We start from the raw sequence: 19,479 nt of genomic DNA, 5'->3' as shown, positions 1-19,479 counted from the left end.
CTATCCAGTCATTCCCACTGAGTCATGTCCAGTCATTCCCACTGAATCATATCCAGTTGTTCCCACGTATAACTTTTCAGGCATTCCCACTGAATCATATCGAGGCATTACCATTTATAACTGTCCAGTCATTCCCACTGAGTCATGTCCAGTCATTCCCACTGAATCATATCCAGTCATTACCATTTATAACTGTCCAGTCATTCCCACTGAATCATGTTCAGTTATTTCCACTCAGTCATGTCCAGTCATTCCCACTGAATCATGTGCAGCCGTTCCCACTGAATCATGTCCAGCCATTCCCATTTATAACTCTCCAGGCATTCCCACTGAATCATATCCAGACATTCCCATTTGTCACTGTCCAGTCATTCCCACTGAATCATATCCAGTCATTCCCACTGAATCATGTCTGATCATTCCAACTGCGCCATGTCTGGTCATTCCCACTGAATCATATCCAGTCATCCCCACTGAATCATATCCAGTCATCCCCACTGACTCATATACAGTCGTTCCCACTTAGAATTCTCCAGGCATTCCCATTGAATCATATCCAAGCGTTCCCATTTATACAGTCAGGCCAAAAAGTATTTAGTCAGCTCTGATTGTGCAAGTTCTCCTACTTAGTAAGGTTTGATTTTTCCAGTCAGGCTGGCATTTGAACCGAGGATCTTCTGGTCTCAGGCCCAACACCTTAACCACTAGACCATCGCCTCCCCTTGAGAGCACCCATTGCATCAGAATTTTGGCTCTCTGTTGGGACTGTTTACACAGAGACTGCTACCTGCTGCTTTGGACTTGAACTAACAGTCTTTTTCAAGACTTTTTTTACTTTTTTACCTTTTTACTTTTTTAAACTTTTTTACTGTGCTCCAACGCCTAAGGAAGACCTCTAACGGTCGAAACATCGCGACGGAGCACTTTTATCAGCTAACTTTCATTAGTGTTGGCAAGCTAACTAGCTTGCTAACGCTTTCGTTTTTACTTTTTTATTTTTTATTTATTTTTTTTTTTTTTATTTTATTTTAGCACCGTTGTCGTGCGTTTGCTGTTGTCGTGCGTTGCCTGTGCTGCTTCATGGCCTGTTTGGTGCCTTGATTGGGGCACTCCTTTTGCTGAATCACCTCTGGATTATTTGCACATTATTCACTTTGTGTGTTTTTGGGAATCCGCTAGCTTAGTGCAGCTACTAGCTCTTAGCCGATTTAGCATGGCGGCTTCTCCTGTCTCTCCCGTACTTTTCTGCTCTGGGTGTGAAATGTTTAGTTATTCCTCGGCCTCCTTTAGCAGTAACGGTACTTGTAATAAGTGCAGCTTATTCGTAGCTTTGGAGGCCAGGCTGGGCGAATTGGAGGCTCGGCTCCGCACCGTGGAAAATTCTACAGCTAGCCAGGCCCCTGTAGTCGGTGCGGACCAAGGTAGCTTAGCCGCCGTTAGTTCCCCCCTGGCAGATCCCGTGCAGTCGGGAAAGCAGGCTGACTGGGTGACTGTGAGGAGGAAGCGTAGCCCTAAACAGAAGCCCCGTGTACACCGTCAACCCGTTCACATCTCTAACCGTTTTTCCCCACTCGACGATACACTCGCCGAGGATCAAACTCTGGTTATTGGCTACTCTGTTTTGAGAAATGTGAAGTTAGCGACATCAGCAACCATTGTCAATTGTCTTCCGGGGGCCAGAGCAGGCGACATCGAAGGACATTTGAAATTGCTGGCTAAGGCTAAGCGTAAATTTGGTAAGATTGTAATTCACGTCGGCAGTAATGACACTCGGTTACGCCAATCGGAGGTCACTAAAATTAACATTAAATCGGTGTGTAACTTTGCAAAAACAATGTCGGACTCTGTTGTTTTCTCTGGGCCCCTCCCCAATCAGACCGGGAGTGACATGTTTAGCCGCATGTTCTCCTTGAATTGCTGGCTGTCTGAGTGGTGTCCAAAAAATGAGGTGGGCTTCATTGATAATTGGCAAAGCTTCTGGGGGAAACCTGGTCTTGTTAGGAGAGACGGCATCCATCCCACTTTAGAGGGAGCAGCTCTCATTTCTAGAAATCTGGCCAATTTTTTTGGATCCTCCAAACTGTGACTGTCTAGCGTTGGGACCAGGAGGCAGAGCTGTGGTCTTATACACCTCTCTGCAGCTTCTCTCCCCCTGCCATCCCCTCATTACCCCATCCCCGTAGAGACAGTGCCTGCTCCCAGACCACCAATAACCAGCAAAAATCTATTTAAGCATAAAAATTCAAAAAGAAAAAATAATATAGCACCTTCAATTGCACCACAGACTAAAACAGTTAAATGTGGTCTATTAAACATTAGGTCTCTCTCTTCTAAGTCCCTGTTGGTAAATGATATAATAATTGATCAACGTATTGATTTATTCTGCCTAACAGAAACCTGGTTACAGCAGGATGAATATGTTAGTTTAAATGAGTCAACACCCCCGAGTCACACTAACTGTCAGAATGCTCGTAGCACGGGCCGGGGCGGAGGATTAGCAGCAATCTTCCATTCCAGCCTATTAATTAATCAAAAACCTAGACAGAGCTTTAATTCATTTGAAAGCTTGTCTCTTAGTCTTGTCCATCCAAATTGGAAGTCCCAAAAAACAGTTTTATTTGTTATTATCTATCGTCCACCTGGTCGTTACTGTGAGTTTCTCTGTGAATTTTCAGACCTTTTGTCTGACTTAGTGCTTAGCTCAGATAAGATAATTATAGTGGGCGATTTTAACATCCACACAGATGCTGAGAATGACAGCCTCAACACTGCATTTAATCTATTATTAGACTCTATCAGCTTTGCTCAAAAAGTAAATGAGTCCACCCACCACTTTAATCATATTTTAGATCTTGTTCTGACTTATGGTATGGAAATTGAAGACTTAACAGTATTCCCTGAAAACTCCCTTCTGTCTGATCATTTTTTAATAACATTTACATTTACCCTGTTGGACTACCCTGCAGTGGGGAATAAGTTTCATTACACTAGAAGTCTTTCAGAAAGCGCTGTAACTAGGTTTAAGGATATGATTCCTTCTTTATGTTCTCTAATGTCATATACCAACACAGAGCAGAGTAGCTACCTAAACTCTGTAAGTGAGATAGAGTATCTCGTCAATAGTTTTACATCCTCATTGAAGACAACTTTGGATGCTGTAGCTCCTCTGAAAAAGAGAGCTTTAAATCAGAAGTGTCTGACTCCGTGGTATAACTCACAAACTCGTAGCTTAAAGCAGATAACCCGTAAGTTGGAGAGGAAATGGCGTCTCACTAATTTAGAAGATCTTCACTTAGCCTGGAAAAAGAGTTTGTTGCTCTATAAAAAAAGCCCTCCGTAAAGCTAGGACATCTTTCTACTCATCACTAATTGAAGAAAATAAGAACAACCCCAGGTTTCTTTTCAGCACTGTAGCCAGGCTGACAAAGAGTCAGAGCTCTATTGAGCTGAGTATTCCATTAACTTTAACTAGTAATGACTTCATGACTTTCTTTGCTAACAAAATTTTGACTATTAGAGAAAAAATTACTCATAACCATCCCAAAGATGTATCGTTATCTTTGGCTACTTTCAGTGATGCCGGTATTTGGTTAGACTCTTTCTCTCCGATTGTTCTGTCTGAGTTATTTTCATTAGTTACTTCATCCAAACCATCAACATGTTTATTAGACCCCATTCCTGCCAGGCTGCTCAAGGAAGTCCTACCATTATTTAATGCTTCAATCTTAAATATGATCAATCTATCTTTGTTAGTTGGTTATGTACCACAGGCCTTTAAGGTGGCAGTAATTAAACCATTACTTAAAAAGCCATCACTTGACCCAGCTATCTTAGCTAATTATAGGCCAATCTCCAACCTTCCTTTTCTCTCAAAGATTCTTGAGAGGGTAGTTGTAAAACAGCTAACTGATCACCTGCAGAGGAATGGTCTATTTGAAGAGTTTCAGTCAGGTTTTAGAATTCATCATAGTACAGAAACAGCATTAGTGAAGGTTACAAATGATCTTCTTATGGCTTCGGACAGTGGACTTATCTCTGTGCTTGTTCTGTTGGACCTCAGTGCTGCTTTTGATACTGTTGACCATAAAATTTTATTACAGAGATTAGAGCATGTCATAGGTATTAAGGGCACTACGCTGCGGTGGTTTGAATCATATTTGTCTAATAGATTACAGTTTGTTCATGTAAATGGGGAATCTTCTTCACAGACTAAAGTTAATTATGGAGTTCCACAAGGTTCTGTGCTAGGACCAATTTTATTCACTTTATACATGCTTCCCTTAGGCAGTATTATTAGACGGTATTGCTTAAATTTTCATTGTTACGCAGATGATACCCAGCTTTATCTATCCATGAAGCCAGAGGATACACACCAATTAGCTAAACTGCAGGATTGTCTTACAGACATAAAGACATGGATGACCTCTAATTTCCTGCTTTTAAACTCAGATAAAACTGAAGTTATTGTACTTGGCCCCACAAATCTTAGAAGCATGGTGTCTAACCAGACCGTTACTCTGGATGGCATTTCCCTGATCTCTAGTAATACTGTGAGAAATCGTGGAGTCATTTTTGATCAGGATATGTCATTCAAAGCGCATATTAAACAAATATGTAGGACTGCTTTTTTGCATTTACGCAATATCTCTAAAATCAGAAAGGTCTTGTCTCAGAGTGATGCTGAAAAACTAATTCATGCATTTATTTCCTTTAGGCTGGACTATTGTAATTCATTATTATCAGGTTGTCCTAAAAGTTCCCTAAAAAGCCTTCAGCTGGTTCAGAATGCTGCAGCTAGAGTACTGACGGGGACTAGCAGGAGAGAGCATATCTCACCCATATTGGCCTCTCTTCATTGGCTTCCTGTTAATTCTAGAATAGAATTTAAAATTCTTCTTCTTACTTATAAGGTTTTGAATAATCAGGTCCCATCTTATCTTAGGGACCTCGTAGTACCATATTACCCCATTAGAGCGCTTCGCTCTCAGACTGCGGGCTTACTTGTGGTTCCTAGGGTTTGTAAGAGTAGAATGGGAGGCAGAGCCTTCAGCTTTCAGGCTCCTCTCCTGTGGAACCAGCTCCCAGTTCAAATCAGGGAGACAGATACCCTCTCTACTTTTAAGATTAAGCTTAAAACTTTCCTTTTCGCTAAGGCTTATAGTTAGGCCTGGATCGGGTGACCCTGGACCATCCCTTGGTTATGTTGCTTTAGACGTAGACTGTGGGGGGGTTCCCATGATGCACTGTTTCTTTCTCTTTTTGCTCCGTATGCATCACTCTGCATTTAATCATTTCTGATCGATCTCTGCCCCCCTTCTCGGCATGTCTTTTTCCTGGTTCTTTCCCTCAGCCCCAACCAGTCTCAGCAGAAGACTGCCCCTCCCTGAGCCTGGTTCTGCTGGAGGTTTCTTCCTGTTAAAAGGGAGTTTTTCCTTCCCACTGTGGCCAAGTGCTTGCTCATAGGGGGTCGTTTTGACCGTTGGGGTTTTTCATAATTATTGTATGGCCTTGCCTTACAATATGGAGTGCCTTGGGACAACTGTTTGTTGTGATTTGGCGCTATATAAGAAAAAAGTTGATTGATTGATTGACTTAGGAAGATGAGAGCACTTCAACTATTCGAAAGAAAATGAGAAAAAAAAATCCAGAAAATCACATTGTACGATTTTTAAAGAATTTATTTTAAGTTATGGTGGAAAATAAGTATTTGGTCAACCGCAAACAAGCAAGGTTTCTGGCTCTCACAGACCTGTAACTTCTTCTTTAAGAAGCTCTTCAGGTTGGTGTGAATAAATCAACTGTGGGAGCAATTATAAGAAAATGGAAGACATTCAAGACCATTGATAATCTCCCTCGATCTGGGGCTCCACGCAAGATGTCATCCCGTGGGGTCAAAATGATCAGGAGAACGGTGAACAAAAATCCCAGAACTACAGAGAGGGACCTGATGAATGACCTGCAGAGAACTGGGACCAAAGTAACAAAGGCTACACACTATGCAGAGAGGGACTCAAATCCTGCAGTGCCAGGCATGTCCACCTGCTTAAGACAGTACATGTCCAGGCCCTTCTGAAGTTTCCCAGAGAGCATATGGATGATACAGAAGAGGATTGGGAGAATATCATGTGGTCAGATGAAACCAAAATAGAACATTTTAGTAAAAATTCAACTCGTCATGTTTGGAGGAAGAAGAATGCTGAGTTGCATTCCAAGAACACCATATCTGCTGTGAAGCATGGGGGTGGAAACATCATGCTTTGGGGCTGTTTTTCTGCAAAGGTGACAGGACGACTGATCCGTGTTAAGAGAAGAATGAACAGGGCCATGTATCGTGAGATTTTAAGACAAAACCGCCTTCCATCAGTGAGAGCATTGAAGATGCAACGTGGCTGGGTCTTCCAGCATGACAATGATCCCAAACACACCGATCGGGCAACGAAGGAGTGGCTCTGTAAAAAACATTTCAAGGTCCTGGAGTGGCTGAGCCAGTCTCCAGACCTCAACCTCATAGAAAATTTGTTGAGGGAGCTGAAAGTCCATGTTGCCCAGCAACAGCCCCAAAACATCACTGCTCTAGAGGAGATCTGCATGGAGGAATGGACCAAAATACCAGCTACAGTGTGTGCAAACCTGGTGAAGACTTACAGGAAACATTTGACCTCTGTCATTGCCAACAAAGATTATGTTACAAAGTATTGAGTTGAACTTTTGTTATTGACCATCCATCCATTTTCTTCCGCCTTATCCGGAGTCGGGTCACGGGGGCAGCAGCTCAAGCAAAGCCGCCCAGACCTCCCGATCCACACACACTTCCCCCAGCTCCTCCGGGGGAACCCCAAGGCGTTCCCAAGCCAGCCGAGAGATGTAATCCTTCCAGCGTGTCCTGGGTCTTCCCCGGGGCCTCCTCCCAATGGGACGTGCCCGGAACACCTCTCCAGCGAGGCGTCCAGGGGGCATCCGGAAAAGATGCCCGAGCCACCTCAACTGACTCCTTTCGACGTGGAGGAGCAGCGGCTCGACTCCGAGCTCCTCCCGATTGTTATTGACTGAATACTTATTTTCCACCATAATTTACAAATAAATTCTTTAAAAATCCTACAATGTAATTTCCTGGATTTTTTTTTCTCATTTTGTCTCTCATAGTTGAAGTGTACCTATGATGAAAATTACAGACCTCTCTCATCTTCCTAAGTAGGAGAACTTGCACAATCAGGGGCTGAGTAAATACTTTTTGGCCCGACTGTAACTGTCCAGTCATTCCCACTCAATCATGTCCAGTCATTCCCACTTATAACTGTCCTATCAGGGCATGGTACAAACCGGGTGGACACAAATGTAAACTCTCACAGCAGGTGCAGTGAGAATTACATTTAATTGGAGAAACAGGCATGGATTCTTTACACAGGTGGTCCAGCAGCGAAGGTAAAGGTACAGACTTGTGTGAGGCTGAGGCTTGGTCCAAAAAACAGACTGAGGTCAAAAAACATGTGGTGGTGATGATATTCAGAGGCAAAGACAAGTATGAGGTTGAGGGCAAAACAAGGTCAAATACCGGCAGGCTGATCAAGACAGAACGTGACGGCTGGAAAGTGAAATACATTCAACAATCTGGCAGTGAGCTGTGAGACTGTGATGCCTTAACATAACTGGTGGTGTGATTAGTGGAACAAGACACAGGTGTCAGTGCAGGTTCTGGAAGGGGGCATGATCAGGGAAGCCAAAGGTACAGTAGTGTTCAGAATAATAGTAGTGCTATTTGACTAAAAAGATTAATCCAGGTTTTGAGTATATTTCTTATTGTTACATGGGAAACAAGGTACCAGTAGATTCACTAGATTCTCACAAATCCAACAAGACCAAGCATTCATGATATGCACACTCTTAAGGCTATGAAATTAGGCTACTAGTAAAAAAAAGTAGAAAAGGGGGTGTTCACAATAATAGTAGTGTGGCATTCAGTCAGTGAGTTCGTCAATTTTGTGGAACAAACAGGTATGAATCAGGTGTCCCCTATTTAAGGATGAAGCCAGCACCTGTTGAACATGCTTTTCTCTTTGAAAGCTTGAGGAAAATGGGACATTCAAGACATTGTTCAGAAGAAAAATGTAGTTTGATTAAAAAGTTGGTTTTAGAGGGGAAAACTTATACGCAGGTGGTAGAGAAGCTTGAATCTTCGGCTGGACTCGACTTCGACTTCTCTACTATGGAAACCACCTGGACAACTGAGAGCCTACACAGAAACATTATATGCAGGTGCAAAAAATTATAGGCTGTTCATCTACAATGATCTCCAATGCTTTAAAATGGACAAAAAAACAGAGACGCATGGAAGAAAATGGAAAACAAGCATCAAAATGGATAGAAGAATAACCAGAATGGCAAAGGCTCACCCATTGATCAGCTCCAGGATGATCAAAGACAGTCTGGAGTTACCTGTAAGTGCTGTGACAGTTAGAAGACGCCTGTGTGAAGCTAATTTATTTGGAAGAATCCCCCGCAAAGTCACTCTGTTAAATAAAACACGTGCAGAAGAGGTTACAATTTGAAAAAATTCTTTTTGGGTCCAAGGGCCGTAGACAGTTTGTGAGACGACCCCCAAACTCTGAATTCAAGCCATAGTTCACAGTGAAGACAGTGAAGCATGGTGGTGCAAGCATCATGATATGGGCATGTTTCTCCTACTATGGTGTTGGGCCTATATATCGCATACCAGGTATCATGGATCAGTTTGGATATGTCAAAATACTTGAAGAGGTCATGTTGCCTTATGCTGAAGAGGACATGCCCTTGAAATGGGTGTTTCAACAAGACAATGACCCCAAGCACACTAGTAAACCAGCAAAATCTTGGTTCAAAACCAACAAAATTAATGCCTCGCAGATGTGAAGAAATCATGAAAAACTGTGGTTATACAACTAAATACTAGTTTAGTGATTCACAGGATTGATAAAAAAGCAGTTTGAACATAATAGTTTTGAGTTTGTAGCGTCAACAGCAGATGCTACTATTATTGTGAACACCCCCTTTTCTACTTTTTTTTACTAATAGCCCAGTTTCATAGCCTTAAGAGTGTGCATATCATGAATGCTTGGTCTTGTTGGATTTGTTAGAATCTACTGAATCTACTGGTACCTTGTTTCCCATGTAACAATAAGAAATATACTCAAAACCTGGATTCATCTTTTTAGTCACATAGCACTACTATTATTCTGAACACTACTGTAAGTGCAAGAGAGTGAAGGCAGGAAAACAGAGTGGAGTGATGAAAGAAACAAAGACACGTGAGCAGGTGCAAGAGTGGGAGTGAATGAAAATGCAAAGCAGACAGAGACAAAGACACAATGGCTGGTGCAGTGATGTGAGAACATAATCAGATGGATGTGAGGGCAAACTGAGAACAGAGCTAACAGAGAATCTAAGGACAGAATATAACTATGAACAGGACCTAGACTCAGGCATGGACATGAGAGCTAATCAGAGAACAGTAAGAAAATTAACACAAAGACAAAACTAGACAAACTGACTAAGAAATAAACTATAAGTAAAACAAAGACTGAGTGCTAACCGAAACCAGATACGTCAGCATAACACCAATGAGATGAACAAAATAAACAAGTGATTAATAATCAAAAACACAAACTCGTCAAACAAAGCTAGAACGGAACTGAACTTATGCCCAAAGGATAAAAGTAACAAAGAAACAAAGTGACAAAGCAAAACAGAACAGAGAATAAACACATGATGAAAATAAAATAAGTAATAAATAAATCAAACCTGGAGCAGATGGAAATGAAAAGAAAGAGGGAAAAATAGGATCAAATCCCTGATCATGGCCAAAACGTGACATGTCCAGTCGTTCCCACTGAATCATGTCCAGTTGTTCCCACTGAATCATGTCCAGTCATTCTCACATTAACCTCTGCAGACATTCCCACAGAATCATTTCCAGGCATTCCCATTTATAACTGTGTGTGTGTGTGTGTGTGTGTGTGTGTGTGTGTGTGTGTGTGTGTGTGTGTGTGTGTGTGTGTGTGTGTGTGTGTGTGTGTGTGTGTGTGGTCGGTTCTGTCCCGTCTCATCTGTCAGCTGTGTGTGTGTGTTATATAATATTCCTTTCTGTTTGAACAGCTGCACTCCTGCAGTAAAAGTGAGCTCATCTCTAAGAGCCCAGAGATCCTGCTCATGTTCCAGCAGGTCCACCGGAAACCCATGCAGTCCTTCGTCACCACGCCAGTCCCTCCGGACTTTACCAGGTAACACGTTGAGCTCAGTGTAAGTCAGTGAAGCCCTCAGTCTGACCCAACTCTTATCGTGATAGATGATGTCCTCAGATGATCCTTTCAGACCAGCAGTGACCATTCAGGTTCACTGATCAGACAGAGGAGGAAACATGACCAGCTTTTTTGTTTTCCTTTGATAAATGACACAGTGTGTGTATACACACACACACACACACACACACACTCTCACACACACACACACACACACACACACACACACACACACACACACACACACACACACACACACACACACACACACACACACGCTCACTCTTCATTCTGAGAGGAAATTAACAGTAACCCATCACAGGGATCAGGTGTTCAGGTTTTTGGGGCTCTCCATAGGGGTCCTAACTTGGAAAGTAATTTGAGATGTGAATTTGCAACCAAACATCTGAATAAGTGCCAAATTTGCAGTAGGAATCTCACTGAATTGGTACTAATGACACATTAGTGAATGTTGGCCAAATATCACAGGCATACATCTTGTATGCCTGTTGCTGGAATGGCGTGCAGCACTCTTCTGAATGTTGAGCGCCACTCACTGCGAAAATGATGACACGTTTGCAAAAGAAGTGCTCATGGCTGTGGCCTGCCATTATCCTGCTATTATGTAAAAGGAGGCTGTGGAAATTCAAAAACACAATAAATAAATAATCATAATAATAAAAGAGCCTTGATTGGCTCCACAGAGGAAAAAAAACAACCAGGAACAAAAGTGTGGACAACTCGCTCATCGACTTGCAGAATGATGTCCCTGATGTATCCACTGTCCTCCCAGGAATGACCAGAATACCATCCCCGCCTGTATGATCCTTTTGTCCTTGGCTCCGAGATTGACGTGCACCGCTCGTCCGCACGCTGGACCAGCCTCTTCTCTGTGATACTGCAGTGTCCAGCAGAGCTTTGGGGTGTGCGTCTTTTGATTTGATTTATTCAGCAATAACATAGTAAGTCCCTTCAGCTGTTCCCATGTTTTTTCATGTTTTTTTCGGGGGTCTCCACAGCAGATCTGTGATGCCAAGTCAACTGTATGTTGACTTGGCAAATATCATGTGTGACTTACTCCTCATCCATCCTCCTGCACGCACAGTAGATTGGAGCCATTCTCTCCCTCAGGAGAAATCTGCCTTTGGCAGAGGGGTCTGTTGCACAACAACACATCCAACACATACCACCCATGGATCAAGAACAATTACATAATAGATCAAAATTAAAACACAAATACATAATCAACAAAAACTGTACCAGCATCTCAGTGCAAATTCAGTAACACATGATCTTATACTGTCTTTCCTGAGCAGCAGGGTTAGTTATGTTTTTAAATATTTTGTCCCTTGGCAAAATCGTCAGTCTCCCGTGGATTTTTAGCTCTGATGGACAGTTGACATCACATTTCCACTACAGCACAGACTTCTGCATTTAGCAGAATGATTTTCACTCTTTAAAGACACATATGCACTTGGGGAAGGTGGATTTGAACGGAGTTTGCTGTGATCTGAAAAATGCAACATCATATTTCCTGACTGTTCATGCACTGTCCTCATAGCAGGTGCATGGAACAACTCTGCTGGATGTCCTCAGATAGAGAGAGACAGAGACAGACAGAGCTCCGGATAACAAAGATTAGAAACCATACAGCACTGTCTGACCTGGAACAGCTGCATTATGTGCAGAATTAACACCCCGAGCCGGAGCTTTGTCCAGTCACAAACCAAGAATGAATCATCGGACAGCTGCAGGATTTTTAGTATTTAATATATTTGTTGAACTTTTCAAAAAGCAATACAAAACTCGGACTGCAAGCAGTCATAAATGAACCCTTGTGTCCACGCTACCGTCTCCCCGGGCCAGCGTGATTTCTGTTCAGGGGACGAATCTCATCACACGTGAAGTTTCAAGTCAGTCAGAAAAAGCATGAAGGAGTTATCATGACTTGGTGTTCCAAGGCAAAGGGTCAAAATGGCAGAGCCACAGCGGCCACACCTGGCACCACACAGATGCCATTATTCTTAGCTTCACAGCAATCATCGTGTACATTCACCAACTTGTTCTGCATGGTTTAGAAGTGGAATGAAGTTGATGGGGTTAACTACGTGGCATCACTACCTGTTAAAGTATAATGTTCCATGGTGAAGGGTCAAAATGGCAGCGCCATAGCGGCCACACCCTTTGACATAGAAAAAAAGCTTTTGATAACTTTTGATCAGTATAGTCTCTTCATGATCTGAAAGAACTTTGTAGTGCATTGGACAAAATCCCTATGAGGAGTTTGCTCAAATACGTGTGGAAATTGTGCCAAAATGACATGAAAAGTAAAAATGTCCGACTTCCTGTTTGGAGTAGACCAATGGTGCAAGAGACTTTTTTGTACGTCTGTGCAAGTCACACATGTGGACCAATTTTCATGTCCCTACTGCAAAAAACCCCTATGGGGAGGGATTTTTGAAAGTTGCAAGGAGGCACTATAGAGGCATTTTGCCCCGCCTATGGGCGACACCCCTATGACCTGTAAGAGGTTGTCATGCTTGACCTGTGTATCAATTTTCAGGATGATATGACAAAATTAAAGCCATCAAAAGGAAGACCGTAATTTCCTGGTGAAAGGTCGATATTCAGCATGCTGCCACACGGACGCTGTTACTCGTAGCTTGACGGCGATCATCGCCTACGTTCAAAAGTATAAATAGGACTTTGTGATCTGATGTTCCCAGCTCTGACAAAGAAAGAAAGCAGTCTGTCTCCCTGTACATCTGGAAACCTGAGTTCAGTTTGCTTTACCTTTTTGAAAACGGAGTTCATTTCTACACGCAAGGGCTACATGCACCGTATGCATACGTTAAAAGCAAATATACGCAGCTGCAAGCAAATCTACGAATGCAATGGCACGCGAAAAACGCTGAGTACCTGCGCATTTCGGGTGTACAGACAGCGATTAGAGTTTTGGTATTTGAGAGATTTGAGGAGTATTTGGCGTGTGTATTATTTGGTGGAGTATTTAGTGTGTGTGGGTAGTGTGTGGCCAGCAGTGGCTCCAGGCGCCTTTTGTTTAAAGCGTCAAGATCAACGTTAGCTTTGGTTTTGTTTTGTTCCACTTTCGTTCCTTTTGCACTCTTGATTCGCAGGCTATTCAGTGATGGAAAACGTCAAAAGCTCATTCGTCCACCTTTTCTCAGCGATTTGTGACTTTTTTACTTTTTTCATTCATGAATCATCGTATCCCGGTGACTGGACATGAGGGATCCTGAACAGACTGGGGGGGGTCCTGAACAGATTGAGGGGTCCTGAGTAGATTGGTGGGGGTGGGGGGGTGGGTGGTTGTCCTGAATAGGCTGGGGGGGGTCCCTGAACAGACTGGGGGGTCCTGAGCAGACTGAGTCTATGAGATTTAGACCCACACGTTAAAATCACAGATGGTTAAAAGATCACCATATTTAAGAACAACACCCGACACAAAGTGAAATCCCATAAAAAGTCCTTGTTAAATTTTGGTGGGTGGTAGCCCACAGACAAAAGTCACAGAGTACCTCAAAGAGGTTACCTCAAAGAGTTGGAGCTCCACACTGGAGCAGGTGACAGCTGTAGACCGCTGGCAGTGTAAGGAGGATTAAAAATGGAAGCCAGACTTCCACCTTTACCTGTGATGTGAGGGGAGCTAAAGAACCAACATGCAGGAGGAAGAAGCTCAGAAAAAGGAACAAGTTCACCTTCACTGAGCCAGGTTTCAGTTAAAAACATAAAATCCACTTTGCATGAGGTAAAGAAGTCATTCAATAGAAACATTTTGTTGGGGACAGATTTAATCATCTTATAATGCGTCAAATCAGAACAAAAGCCGTCTCAAGGCGCCTCACACAGAACAATTCAATATAAAAATTAAATAATTAAAAATGAATAAAAAAGTTAAAATACATAATTAAAAATAGAAGTAAAAGAATAAAACAGATAAAAAATAAAAACTATTCATAAGAAAGAGAATAAAAGAGTTAGATTTAGACAGCCACACCACGTCTCCCACTTCGAACACGCCAGCTGGTAGGAGGCAGCAACAGCTGATCATGGTCCGCCGAGCAGCAGGCACTGTCAAAGCCGCCCAAGTCCAGGAACACTGGTCAGATCTATCGGTCTTGAATCGTCTTCAAACGCAAGGCAGGGGGAACATCCAGGCAGGGATCAGCCACACGAACAGACTTCAGGACAGGCTCGAACCGAGCCCACAGACCATTGTGTTTGCCACGTCATCTCCGACGGGCCAGGTAGAGGGGAGACCACCTCAGGAACGCTGGACTTTCCTCGAGAGATAGAGGAGAACTCCCCAATGGTTCATATTTCAGCTTATCAAAGAAGCCTCTAATCTCAAGCAAAGTTTGCTGATCATAAGTGAGGAGAGACCAAACTTCTGATGGATCAGGTAAAACTCCAAACACACAGCAGGCACAGAGCAGAGTGACAGACGGCCAGATGATCAAACACCACAGCGCCATCCTATCCAACCTCCTGTACAGAACTTAATTTGATTTCTTTTTGCAAAAAAGGTAAAATGACACTTGACAGTCTTGAAAATGATGACCAGTATTGTCTTGATCTCATTAAACTGTGTCCTTTTTTTTTAAGTTTCTTTCTGTCCTCCTCTGTGTGTTTTCAGTGAACTGGTTCCTGCATATGACTCCAGCATGTTCGTTCTGGTCAACTTCAGGTACGTCTGGTCATCTGGCAGGTCATGCTGTTGTCTCTGGTGATGGGTCCAGACAGACACTGGAACCTTTGGGACACTTCCATCTGGCTGTGGTTTCATCTTGAGCACTGTGGGCACAGCTCACAGGAGTTTACTTCTGATGAGACAGATAATGTAACTGTCTCTGGAACTGGTGACGGATCCTTCATTAAGCCATTCAGTTGTGAGGTTGGTGAGGTCTTTCCCCTGTGAAGCTCCTTGGGCCAACCCATGTTGTGATTTGGCTCTCTCTCTATATATAAATAAATAATGTAAAATGATCAATAACAGGAGAGGTGATGGCAGAAGAAACACAGAACATGTTTGTGCAGGTTTTTGAGGGATTGTCCTCTTCTGCAGAGCCTGATGAGTGCAGGTGGGACTTCAAGCCGCTTGCTGCTGAAGCCACAGTTGAATCAAAGCTTGAGCTCAGGGTTGGAACAAGACAGAAGAATGAAGAAGGTGACACAAAGTGGACAGAACAGGTTCCAATATGCAGACTGATAAATCAAGTTTGTCTTGGACGTGAATGTCAGAGTCTGTGTTCAGGGGCGTCAGGATCAGCAGCCAAGAAATGTTTTTTGGGGATGGGGACGATGGTGAAGGCCTTCAGACATGTGGAAAAGGTGGCATGTGTCAGGGAGAGGTTGAAGAGTTTGGTGAGAATCCCTGTCTGTCTGCACATGCTTTAATCACTGCCCCGGGATACCGTCAGGGCCAGCAGCTGTCCTGGGGTTCACTGCTCTTAGCTTTTTCCTCACTTCATGCTCCTGGAGAGAGAGAGAGAGAGAGAGATGAGTTGCTGGGATCAAGGGGAGGTAGTGACTGCAGGTGTGTGGTGGTGGTCTTCAACCGTGCAAAGAAGCTGTTTAGCTCCTCTGCTAGTGTGCTGCTAATGCTGGAGGATGTTTGGGGGGTTGGCCTTTGTAGTAGTTGATTAGGGCCTGGAAGCCCCTCCACATCTGACGAGGGTTATTGTCCAACAGGTATCCCTCTATTTTCTTCTATGACCCCACTTAAGAACAAAATATAAATCTGGTGCCTCGTGATGTGTTGTAATAAGAAGCAGCTCGGCCGACGTACAAAGAAAAGAGTCCATCCGTTTTTGATTCTGTGACATGAGTAGCTGCTGTTCTTTGGGCTGCTGCTGCTTTTTCAGGATCACCACAGTGGCTCTAGCACAACTTTTACCCCAGATCCCCCAACTAACACAACTCAAGTTGTACCTGGAGAAACAGACACAGCCCCTGGTCTTCTGAAGAGGTCTCCCATCAAGTCCTAACCAGGGTCCACTCTGCTCAGCTTCCGAGATCCGACGGGATCAGACTCACGCAGAGCCGACGGGCTGCTGTGGTGAAATGAGGAGAATAATAAAATGAAACCAAAATGACAAGACTGACCTGAGGCTCGTCAGCAGACAACTGACAGCTACTGTGTGTCAGTCGAACTACAATAATGTGTAATATGTGAAAGGGCTGACATGGAAAATGCAAAAAAAAAAAAAAAAAAGACAATGATCCTGACATTTTCTTTGACTTCTGTGTCATTGCAGGCATTATGAAGTCAAGATATTTTAGTGTTTTCTGGTAAACTTCAATTTCATTTGTTAATTTCATCCATTCCTGCAATTACAGCCTGCAACACATTCCAAAAAATGTTGGGATGGGGCAATTTATTGTAAACATAAGAATGAAATCATGGCTTTTTCACACAGTCTTCTTCAGATAAGTTCAGCAGATGGACACATGAACACTACACAGACAGCTCTGAAGGAGTTTAAAGGCTTCTGTGGCTGTGCTTGGAGGTGCAGGGGGGTGCACCTTTTTGCTACAGTGATGCAGCTACAGGCTGCCGTTTTATTTGCTGTCTGAGAAAATGGAATCGAGACTTGAACTCTGTTGTTTCATAAACTTGAATATGAGCAGTAATTTTTAAGTTCAGGTGTATGTAAACATACGTATGGCTATAGATGCGCTTTGTTTATTGTGAAATGACATGTGACGCGGGTTCCAGCTGCACAGTGTGATGAAGGATTTAAACTGACAGCTGTATGTCTTTGAGAGCTGGTGTTGCCACATTTAGAAGAGACTGATTCTCGTGCGTTTGTGGTTGTGTATATTTGCAGCACCCTGAGGCAGAGGGCTGACCCCGTCTACAGCCCTCCTCTACAGATATCTGGACTCTGCTGGAGACTCAAAGTCTACCCGGTCAGTCACAACCACATGGTTGTTCTTTGCCAGGCTTTGTGTCCATGTCACTAATGCAGTCTCCACACTTCCTCAGGATGGTAACGGTGTGGTCCGTGGAAACTATCTGTCTGTGTTCCTGGAGCTGTCTGCTGGACTCCCAGAAACATCCAAGTATGTCCACAAAACTTCAGAGTAACAACACAAAGACCACCCTTACCCTGCTCACAACATAGCACACGACTGTCATACAACTTCCTCCATATCTCAATTTTCCATCTGGTCTCTGTGTGCACTTGGCAGTGTGGCAGAGCATAAACCCTTATGGGCCTTTCAGCTGCGACAGTTAACGCCCCCCAACATGTCAGTGACATCAGATGCTTTGAGTTGGAAGCAGCAAGGGGGGACGGAGATCGCTACGTCACACACTGGGTGTTTCCACAACTCTAAAAAGCTGAGCGATTGCCATCTTGGATTTGTGTCTGTTGAACCACAAAAAAGTAAAAAAAAAAACAGCAGTAGAATGAGTCTTCCATCATCCTGCTGGGAGAGGCTTTTTTTTTCCAGATACTTTTTGGAGTGACGCCGAGCCGATGGAGGACTGATGACTTGGTGGGGTCGATCGAACCGCGACAGTTTGCCAAACCGCATGGAGGAGCCGGAGTTCAGGCCTCATCCTCAGGCAGAGCAACACAGGCAGCCGGGGTGATGGAGCAGACCCACTCAATCCCAAATTCCTCACTTTTGGATAAATACAAACACCCAGTTTGATCAGCGGAGGTTAGTTCTACAGCTTACTTGAGGTGAGAATAATTTAAAAATAAAATGTGACATTACTGCACTGCTGAAGGTTTAATCCTCGGCTAACGTTACCTTAGCCATTTACCACAGTTGAGATGAGTGAATGTTTAATTTGTAAATGGTTCAGTCTATTTTTATTTTTACCAAATAAAGCTACAGCTTTTTTTTTCCGATACCACAAAAAGCTCAACTTTAAATAACTTAGATTTTTTTTTTCAGGCATTTTTTCTGGGGGTGTTTTCTGTTGTTTTTGTTTTTATTTATTTATTTTTTTTACTGTTTAATGTTTGTTTATTTTGTAATAAATATTTTTTTATTTCTCCCACAATCAGGAACATTTGCTGTGCAGGCAACCTAAATTCAGGCGCACTTCAAAAACTTCCAGTGATGAGCTGAACACCATGAAGTCCAGCGAGAAGAAAACTTCTCTGTTCTTCAAAATGGGACAAAAGTGTCTTCAACAACACCAGAGGTCAAAGCTGCAGAAGAGACCTTCATCTGGTTCAGTGTCCCGAGTTGAAATGACTCAATTAAAAATTTCATCATGAGGTTTATGTCACATAATTTACAATCACAGTGCAGTCATTGTTAAATTATCTCCTGTTCCATTTATAATAAACATTTGTATTTATTTACAGTGTCTGTTTTTCTGGTTGAAAAGAGATATGAATAATCTTTTATTTCTCTAAAAATAAGTTTCCAAGGTTCCTTATGTTAAATAAGAACTCTAATAACAGGTAAGTTATGGTTTTAATTTACAGATGAAGAAAGGTTTCTAAAGACTCTTTATCTTTTTTACTATTTTAATTACAAGTGTTCAAAAGTTTTTTGCACTAATCTGAAATTAATTTTGAAGTTACAAAAAAAAACATTTGCAAGGATTTTCTTCAGAAAACTGCCGTGTATAAAAGAGCAGTCCAGTGACACGTTTCTGCCACTGATCTGTATATAACACAGTGTTTTATACAGATCCGTGGTTCGTGTTTTGGCCTGATGCTTCCTTTCTTTTGGACAGCGCAAAGCTATGTCACAGCGCACAGCAGAGAAAGTTGGATTGGGTTGAACTTGATGACAGCCAGCAATGCGCGCTCCTGGCCAGCATCACTTTAGCTCAGTTTTTGATGATATGCTTTGCCAGCATCTCATTGAAAATAATGCTTTTTAGAACAATTTTCAACATTTCTAAGGGCGTCAACGCTTCCACTGTGAAAGCCCCATTAGTGTGTCATGTGTGTGAAATAATCAAATGGGGACTTGATAACAGTCCTATTTTAATAATTTTTCACATCGGAACTCTGCAGAGATGGAAGGACCCAGGAGCAACTCCTGCTGGCGTGGACACAGACATTGTGTGGCTGTGTGCTGTCTCTCTTCTTTCATATGTTTACGTCATTGTGTTGATCCTGTCTGTGTTTAATTGGTAAGACACGGTCATGTTATTATCGTGTAATAACCAGCTGGCTGTATTTTATTCTGAAGTGTTCCTTCATTGTGT

At 42.8% G+C, this 19,479-nt stretch overlaps 1 protein-coding gene across 1 annotated transcript in view; it reads left to right on the top strand.

Annotated features, from left to right (window-relative positions):
• The window catches only part of trim37 (tripartite motif containing 37), a 405,219-nt gene that overhangs the window by 182,088 nt on the left and 203,652 nt on the right, over positions 1–19,479 (top strand). Inside the window, exons 10-13 of the mRNA XM_034165414.1 lie at positions 10,129–10,253; positions 14,929–14,979; positions 17,123–17,204; positions 17,281–17,357. Of these exons, the coding sequence (XP_034021305.1) occupies positions 10,129–10,253; positions 14,929–14,979; positions 17,123–17,204; positions 17,281–17,357 (335 nt within the window). The remainder of the gene's footprint in view (positions 1–10,128; positions 10,254–14,928; positions 14,980–17,122; positions 17,205–17,280; positions 17,358–19,479) is intronic.

Source organism: Thalassophryne amazonica, unplaced genomic scaffold (assembly GCF_902500255.1).
Source record: "Thalassophryne amazonica unplaced genomic scaffold, fThaAma1.1, whole genome shotgun sequence".
NCBI lineage: Eukaryota > Metazoa > Chordata > Actinopteri > Batrachoidiformes > Batrachoididae > Thalassophryne > Thalassophryne amazonica.
Note: the sequence above shows the minus strand (reverse complement) of the source record. Positions and strands in the feature narration are given on the sequence as shown.